Below are 9,180 nucleotides of genomic sequence, written 5' to 3'. Positions count from 1 at the left end.
GGTTAAGACCCACATAAGACCCTTACAGATCCCACTTAAAACCCATCTGGGCATCCACGGCTGGCCCCCATGTGGATCCCGGGTGCAAACCCACTTTAAACCCCTTTGGGCAGGTGGGGCCCAAATGGGTTTGGCATGAATTGCCCAGTTAGGACCCACATAAGACTCCTACAGATCCCATTTAAAGCCCATCTGGGTAGCCATGTTGCAGAGCCCACTTTGGACCCATTTGGGCAGGTGGGGCCCAAATCGGTCTGACATGAATTGCCCAATTAAGACCCATGCAGTACCCTTACAGGTCCCACTTTTAGTACGTCTGGGCTTCCACGGCTGGCCCCAATGTGGATCCCGGGTGCAAGCCCATAATGGGGCCCACATTTCCCGCCCATGAAGCCCTAATCTGGGCCCCACATGTCATTGCTGGCTGGGAAGTTTAGGAACCTTCCATAGAAATACTGGACTCCCTGACAACAACCTATTAGAAAGGCATTGTCTTGCCATTATTTTGTAGTACAAATGATGTTAATCGCATCACATTAAAGCGCAGATGTTTAAGTGGTCCAGAAAACGCTGCTAACTTTCATATCTTATATGTTTGGATACCAAATGCTGATGTGGTAGATGTTTTTTTTTTGTTGTTGTTTGTTTTTCTCCTGTTTAGAATCAGAAGTGCTGAAGAAATATCAATTTAGTAAATTAATAATTTTTGAATCAGTTCTTTAAATGAATTGGTCAAACAGGAAGCAAAGTGGTCTGGATCATTTTGTAATTGATTCACACAGTTTTAGTTTTAATCCAGCTGACCAGAACACTTTTTGTTGGTGTAACAATTTTATGAATTCAGGGATTTTAGGCTAACTGGTAGACCTACATGCATCCATTTCAATGTGGGCGCAGTTTCAGAAATACTGCAATCATCTTTACATTTTAGGCATGTTAAGGATGAATGTGAAGGATCAATTTTATTACGTTTATGTGAGGTTTTGTGTTTATATGAAATATCCTGTAGTAAAATGTGTGGAAAAGCTTTCAGCTCATTCCCTTTCTCTCCCATGTTCTTCGGTGATAGTTAAATATACCTCTTAGATCATGTAAAATGAACCAGAACTGAAGCCTCTCAGTATTCAAACTTATGAGTGTTCAGATATCTTTTAAAAATATTAAAGAACTTATAAATAACCAACAATGATTCTCATAAATTCCATATTCATAATTCCAGTTTAATAGATGTTGATTGGTCTTCTTCTAAAATGAGAGTGTGACTGGTGAGGTATCATCAGTTCTCTCTATGCTGCCCCCAATGGAGGAATCCAGAACTACCTGGAAAGTTCATGAACTTGCTGGTGCTGATGAACACATAGTATAAAGCTAAGACACTCACAGATCTGGAGTCAAAGCTAAAAGCCTTAAGACGCCACCAGAGAGACAACTCGACTGAGGAGCAAAAGCCACTGAAAATGTTGAGCCTGCATGGATTCCAGCCTTCCCTCAGCTCATTCATGGGAATGGACTGGCCAGTACGCAGTCTCTGGCCAGAGATCACATCTCTTTACAGACACAGAGAGCAACTGCAGGAGCTGAAGAGCAGCCTGGAGCAGCTGGAGAAACTTCAGCACAAGATCTTTGAGGAGATCCAGCAGATGCCACGCTCGCAGGAGATCTACCCAGTCGCCTGCACCATGGAGGAAGAGGGAAGTGGCTTTGCTTTGACGCTGGACACTAAAGACTTTTCCCCAGAAGAACTGTCAGTCAGACAGGTGGGCAGGAGGCTGCATGTCAGCGGAAAGAGCGAGAAGAAGCAGGAGGATGGGAAGGACTCGTACTCTTCCAGAAGCCAAGAGTTCAGACGGGTGTTTGATCTGCCTCAAGGAGTGAATCCTGAAGCGGTGACCTGCTCCATGGCTGATGGAAAGCTCTACATACAGGCACCAGTAAATCAGCCATCTGAAGCAGCTGAGAGGATGCTGCCCATTGACTGTCAAACTGTGAAGACAATACAGCCAGAGACAGCTGAGACACAACACGACTCCAGCACCACACAGAAGAGCTGAAAGACCTGAGGACAAGAACTGCTCAACTCAGCTGGACTATATTACATGATGACGTCTCATTTTTATGTATATCTTTCGTCTTTGGTTATTACTTTGCAGTCTTTAAGTGCTATACTTAAAAAAGAAAAAATATAATTTTATGTTGTTTTTCTATTGAATTAAATTAAAATAAAACTGACTTAAATTCACTGTTTATTCCCCCTCTAACATTTCTTTATCATGAAGAGAAGTACAAAACAATGGAAAATATAATTTAATAAAAACAGTGAAGATATATATTTATAATGAATATATTGTTTTCTGTGAATGAGTAAGCTGAATGATTTTCACATAATTGTTTAGTAAATATTCTAGCCTAAAAGACTGATTACACAAAAGTCTTATTCAAGACGATTTAGTGTGGGTTTTATGGCCTTATTTCAGCTACATTTTTATCCCAAAACTTAATAACCACGCATAATATTTTTTTTTCTAAAAAATGAAAACATGTACATCCATCTTGGTCCCATCATATTGTAGCAAAGTTTGTGCTGAATACAAAAAAAAATACATGTTGGTCAATAGTATGTTTTCAGTAGCTGAAATAAGCACAAATATCAGGGCATGTCAAAACATCTCAAGGGCTCCAAATCACCTCAGACCCCAGAGGGTTAAGTGTAAAGGATTAACTGGGTCCATAGTTTCTGTAACATCATCATGTTTTTCTGCGCTGTTGGATATGCTGAGGAATTGAGATAAATCAGGAAGATTACTTACAAAGCAGTCTTTTGTGGTAGAAGTGATGGTTCTACCATACTTGTAACAAAGGAGTAGAATTTACAGTTTTAGCTATATGGAGTTTACACAAGACTAGATAATGATCTGAGATATCATCGCTTTGCTGCAGAATTTCAACACCACTAACATCAATTCCATGTGACAGTATTAAATCTAGAGTATGATTTTGACAATGAGTATGTCCTGAAATGTGTCGTCTAACCCCAATAGAGTTCAGAATGTCTATGAATGCTGATCCTAATGCATCTTTTTCATTATCGACATGGATATAAAAATCACCCACAATTAAGACTTTATCTGCAGCCAGTACTAACTCAGATAGAAAATCAGCAAATTCTTTAATAAAGTCTGTGTGGTGCCGTGGTGGCCTGTATACAGTAGCCAGTACAAACATCACAGGGGATTTATCACTAACACGTGTTTCTCTAGATAATGTTATACACAGCACCATAACTTCAAACGAGTTATACTTAAAGCCTGTCCTTCGAGAAATACTGAGAATATTGCTATAAATTGTAGCAACACCTCCCCCTTTACCTTTTGGATGTGGCTCATTTTTATAGCAGTAATCTTGGGGGGTAGACTCATTTAAAGTAATGTATTCATCTGGTTTTAGCCATGTTTCTGAGAGCAAAGAACAAATCTAGATTATTATCATTGATCAAATCATTTACAAAAAGTACTTTTGAAGAAAGGGACCTGATATTCAGTAAGCCATGTTTTATAAATTTTTTTCTCTGTATTGTAAACATTTTTTATTTCTTGAACATCAATTAAATTGTTATTCTTAATTTGGTTTGGACATTTTTTGTATTTTCTAGTTCGGGGAACAGACGCAGTCTCTATAATGTGATTTCTTGGTGAAGGAGTCTCTATGTGCTGAGAATTAACTGATTTCTGTGACGTGAGGCAGCTAGCAGACGGTCGGTTTAGCCAGTCTGTCTGCTTCCTGACCTGGGCCCCAGTTAGTCAAGTACGAACTCTAAGACTATGTGCCATATTTCTAGAGAGAAGAGCGGCACCATCCCAGGAGGGATGAAGACCATCTCTTTTCAACAGGTCAGGTCTGCCCCAAAAACTCATCCAATTGTCTATAAAGTCTATGTTATTTTGCGTGCACCACTTAGACATCCAGCCATTGAGTGACAGCAGTCTGCTATGAATCTCATCACCCCGGTAAGCAGGGAGCGGACTAGAGCATATTACAGTGTCTGACATCGTACTTGCAAGTGCACACACCTCTTTAACATTATTTTTAGTGATCGCCGACTGGCGAAGTCGAACATCATTAGCGCCGACGTGGATAACAATCTTACTGAATTTACGTTTAGCATTAGCCAGCACTTTTAAATTTGCCAAGATGTCAGGCGCTCTGGCTCCCGGTAAACAATGGAGTATGGTGGCTGGTGTCTCTATTTTCACGTTCCATACAATAGAATCGCCAATTACTAGAGCACTTTCATCAGGTTTCTCAGTGGGAGTGTCACTGAGTGGGGAGAATCTGTTTGATGCTCTGATCGGAATGGAAGAGCAGTGTTTTGACCCGCAACTAGGCCGCCTTACAGTCACCCAGTTGCCCTGCTGCACGGTCTCTACCGGAACCGAACAATGTACATGACTCCCTGAGCTAGTCGCATCCAAGGCCGTATCTACAGCCCTCTCACTCTTACTGTCCTCAACTAAAGTTTGGATGCATATCTCTAGTTCTAAAATCTTCTCAGAATCAGAATCAGAATGAGCTTTATTGGCCAAGTATGTTTACACATACAAGAAATTTGTTGTAGTGACAGAAGCTCCACAGTGCAACAGAAAAACAGCAACAGGACACAGATAATAAAAGAGTGATAAACAAATATCCAAATAGAATGTACAAAGCAGCAAAAACACAATATATAATATAGACAACTATGTATGTACAGGTCAAGTATGTGCAAATTAGAAATGAGAGAATAAAAATAAAATAAGTGAGTGTGGTGAATGGATAATGTATTATAGTTGTGTGTTCCATGTTTATTGTTGAGTGTTCATGAGATAGATTGCCTGAGGGAAGAAACTGTTCCTGTGTCTGGTCGTTCTGGTGCTCAGAGCTCTGTAGCGTCGACCAGACGGTAACAGTTCAAAGAGGTTGTGTGCTGGATGTGAGGGGTCCAGAGTGATTTTACCAGCCCTTTTGCTCACTTTGGATTAGTACAGTTCTTGGAGAGTGGGGAGGGTTGTACCAATGATTCGCTCAGCAGTCCAGACTACTCTCCGTAGTCTTCTGAGATCAGATTTGGTAGCTGAGCTGAACCAGACAGTTATTGAAGTGCAGAGGACGGATTCAATGATGGCAGAGTAGAACTGTTTCACCAGCTCCTGTGGCAGATTGAACTTCCTCAGCTGGCGAAGAAAGTACAACCTCTGCTGGGCCTTTCTGACAATGGAATCTATGTGAATATCCCACTCCAGGTCCTGGGAGATGGTGGTGCTCAAGAATCTGAATGACTCCACTGCAGTCACAGTGCTGTTCATGATGGTGAGTGGGGGGAAAGCAGGGGGGTTTCTCCTGAAGTCCATGATCATCTCCACAGATTTGAGCATGTTAAACTCAAGGTTGTTAAGACTGCACCAGACAGCCAGCTCCTTAACCTCCTGTCTGTAAGCAGACTCGTCACCGTCCTGGATGAGGCCGATCAGTGTGGTGTCGTCTGCAAACTTCAGGAGCTTGACAGAGGGGTCATTAGAGGTGCAGTCGTTGGTGTAGAGGGAGAAGAGCAGTGGGGAGAGTACGCAGCCCTGAGGAGCTCCAGTGCTGATGGTACGAGTGCTGGATGTGAATTTACCAAGCTTTACTAACTGCTGCCTGTCTGTCAGGCAGCTGTTGATCCACTGACAGACAGAGGTGGGGACGGAGAGCTGGGTTAGTTTATTTTGAAGGGTTTCCGGGATAAAAGTGTTAAAAGCAGAGCTGAAGTCCACAAACAGGATCCTCACATAAGTCCCTGGTCTGTCCAGATGCTGCAGGATGAAGTGCAGTACCATGTTGACTGCATCATCCACAGACCTGTTTGCTCTGTAGGCAAACTGCAGGGGGTCCAGTAAGGGACCAGTGATGTCCTTCAGATAAGTCAAAACCAGTTTTTCAAATGATTTAATGGCTACAGACATTAGAGCCACAGGTCTGTAGTCATTAAGTCCAGTAATTTTGGGTTTCTTTGGGACGGGGATGATGGTGGAGCGTTTGAAGCATGAGGGGACTTCACACAGCTGCAGTGATCTGTTGAAGACCTGTGTGAAGATGGGGGCCAGCAGTCAGCACAGGTTTTTAGGCAGGCTTGTGACACACCATCTGGGCCTGGTGCTTTCCTTCTTTTGTTCTTTCTGAAGATCTGGCACACATCTTCTTAGCTGATTTGAATTGTAGGTGTGGGGGAGAGGAGGGTTGCTGGAGGTGTTAATGGTTGTGTAGAGAGGTGTTCAGGGCGGTTGTGGGGTGATATTTCAAAACGACAATAGAACTCGTTCAAGTCGTCTACCAGTTGTTGATTCTCCAGAGTGCTGGGGGATGGTGTCTTGTAACTGATGACATCTTTCATACCTTTCCACACTGAAGCAGGATCACTGGAAGATAATTTGTTCCTTAGCTTGTCAGAATAATTCCTCTTTGCCACTCTGATCTCCTTTTCCTGTGTGTATTTGGCTTGTTTATACAAGACTTTATCCCCCTTTCTGTAAGCATCTTCTTTGGCCTGACGGAGCTGTCTGAGTTTTGGAGTGAACCATGGTTTGTCATTTTTGGTAGATTAGATGAGTCCTGTTAGGAATGCGCATATCCTCACAGAAACTGATATAAGATGTTACAGTCTCTGTGAGCTCGTCCAGATCGGTGGCAGCAGCTTCAAAAACAGACCAATCAGTGAGAGAGAAACAGGCTTGTAAATCCCGCTCTGTTTCATTTAGTCCATCTTTTAACAAATCTGCAAAGCCTGTATTAAGATCTAAGTTTCTGCCTGTAGGTCGGAATAAGATGAACCAAACAGTGATCAGAGAGTCCTAAAGCTGCCCGTGGAACCGAGTGATATGAGTCCTTTATTGTTGTGTAACAGTGATCCAATATATTACTGTCTCTGTTGGGACATGTGATGTGCTGTCTGTATTTTTGACTGATCACGGGAGAGATTTGCTTTATTAAAGTCCCTGAGAATGAGTCCGGAGAATGAGTCTGAGAACACAGAGTCCAGGTGTTGTTTCTCACTCTCTAGGGTTTTTCACACTTGAAATTGTTAACCCTGGGTCATACTAAACCCCGGATAAGCGGAATCCTGGGTTATCTGTAATCACGTTTCACACTGCTCATACTATACCTGGGGTTAACTGTTAATCCTGGATATTCATTAACAGACGTTTCACATTGTACATTCCTAAACCCTGGATTAACGTTCTTATTTGCATATTTGCGTTGTTACCATCACTGATTGAACAAACAGCAGGCAACCTGTTTACACGGCTTTTCCCGTGTCTTTTCTGTTATTAAAAAAAAAAGTCGCCGCATAGGTCTTTAGCCGTTTTAAGCCTCATGAGACGCACAAAGGCAAGAAAACAAAGACTAAAATACAAAAGAAAGAAAACACGTAGCAAAGTATGTTAATATTTCTTGGAATTTCTTTTAAGGTAATAATATCTTCATCCTCATCACTCCAGTTCACACGCTGTCCGTCTTTTGACATTTCTTACTTTTCTCTCACCAACTGCTGTTTACACGACGCGCGTTTCCTGTTACTGGCGTGACACAAGCCTCGCTGCTCAATTTCTGATTGGCTGTCTGTTGCGAAGTGTCCAGCAGCAACAAGCAAACACCACTCCATTTCACACTGAACAAACTTAGCACGGCAATGCAGGGTTAACACTACAAATGTGGTGCTAACCCTGCTTGAGAGCAGGGTTTCATAACCCCGGGTAAAATGCCACTTTCAAATTGCAGGTGTGAAGCGTTTCTTTACCCGGGGTTAAAAGCGGTGTTTAGAACGACGATAACCCGGGGTTAAGTGCAGTGTGAAAAGCCCTTCTGTGATCTGATCAGCGAGTTTCTGTAAAGCTGAGCTCACGTGCGCTTGCGGTGGAATGTAAACACTCACATTGAACGAGCAGAACTCCCGCGGCAAATAGAACGGCTTGCAGTTAATGAAGAGTGTTTCTAGATCTGAACAGCACATCTTCTTTAACACAGTTACATCTGTACACCACCGTTCATTGATGTAAAAGCACGTCCCGCAGCCGCGCGATTTCCCCGTTAATTCCGCGTCGCGATCTGCTCTGATCAGCATGAAATTAGGCAGATGAATCGCGCAGTCTGGTATGTCGCCATTTAGCCAGGTTTCCGTGAAACACAGGGCAGCAGAGTTAGAAAAATCCTTGTTTGTCCGGGAGAGCAAAAGGAGTTCATCCGTTTTGTTGGGTAGAGAGCGGAGAGTCGCTAGATGGATGCTAGGCAATGTCATTCGAAATCCGGGCTGTCGAAGCTTCACAAGCGCGCCGGCTCACTTCCCCCGCCTGCGCCTCCTGTAGCTTTTGTAGTTGGCAGAGCCGTAGCTCTGGTCAATGTCCAGCAAAACGTCCGAAAAATCTAAATCCGGTAAAAGATTTTGTGGTGTGTTCTGCCGAATGTTCAGCAGCTCATCCCTGGTAAAACTGATCGTATTTGAAAAACAAAAAACAGGAAAAACAAAGAAAAAGAGTACAAACACTGAAGAGCAACGCACAATGGCTGCCACCAGCGGCGCCATCTTAGTTGTAAATCTTCTCTGTCAGCCTAACTATTTCCCTGCATTTATCTCATGTGAATCCCTCGCCGACAGAGATAGATAAACTGTACATGTGGCAAGCAGTGCAAACAACAATAGCAGGAGAAGCCATTACTCAACGTGATTGATGAATGATACCAACTTAACTTACCACTGTTGTTTGATGAACTTGTGAAAAACGGAGCGAGAGAGAAATGAAAATGGAGCGAGAAAAAAGAAAACAATAATAGGCGCGAATGGAACCGCGAGTAACAAGCTAACTGGCTAACGAATGCTAACGCGCTGCACTTGGGGTTTTAAAAGCGAACGATCAAATTAGATTAGTTTGATAGATAATACCAGAAATATGGTGGGAATTAAGTTATATATTGTCACTTTAAACAATAGAGAGTGAAAGTAAGGTAAAGATTCAATAAAAAAGCAGAGCTACAATCGCAAACCTCTCAGCAGCACAACAGACAGGAACAGACTGAAGCAATCGATCGATCCGAAGTCAAGTAGGGCTCGCTGCAGTCCACAACATCCAGGGGGCGTGGTTGGATCCACATCTAGGGGGTGGAGATGGGTATGTT

At 42.7% G+C, this 9,180-nt stretch overlaps 1 protein-coding gene across 1 annotated transcript; it reads left to right on the top strand.

Moving 5' to 3' along the window:
• Positions 1-1,457: 1,457 nt before the first annotated feature.
• LOC306883830 (heat shock protein 30-like) lies at positions 1,458-2,051 on the top strand (the record flags this gene model as incomplete). Its single annotated transcript, XM_079439321.1, has 1 exon — positions 1,458-2,051. One exon carries the CDS (start codon positions 1,458-1,460, stop codon positions 2,049-2,051), a length of 594 nt encoding a protein of 197 aa, XP_079295447.1.
• Between the last annotated feature and the right edge of the window lie 7,129 nt (positions 2,052-9,180).

The sequence above is a fragment of the Barbus barbus genome, assembly GCF_936440315.1.
Source record: "Barbus barbus genome assembly, chromosome: 18".
Lineage (NCBI taxonomy): Eukaryota > Metazoa > Chordata > Actinopteri > Cypriniformes > Cyprinidae > Barbus > Barbus barbus.
The sequence above is the reverse complement of the archived record's forward strand: the minus strand, read 5'-3'. Positions and strand labels throughout refer to the sequence as shown.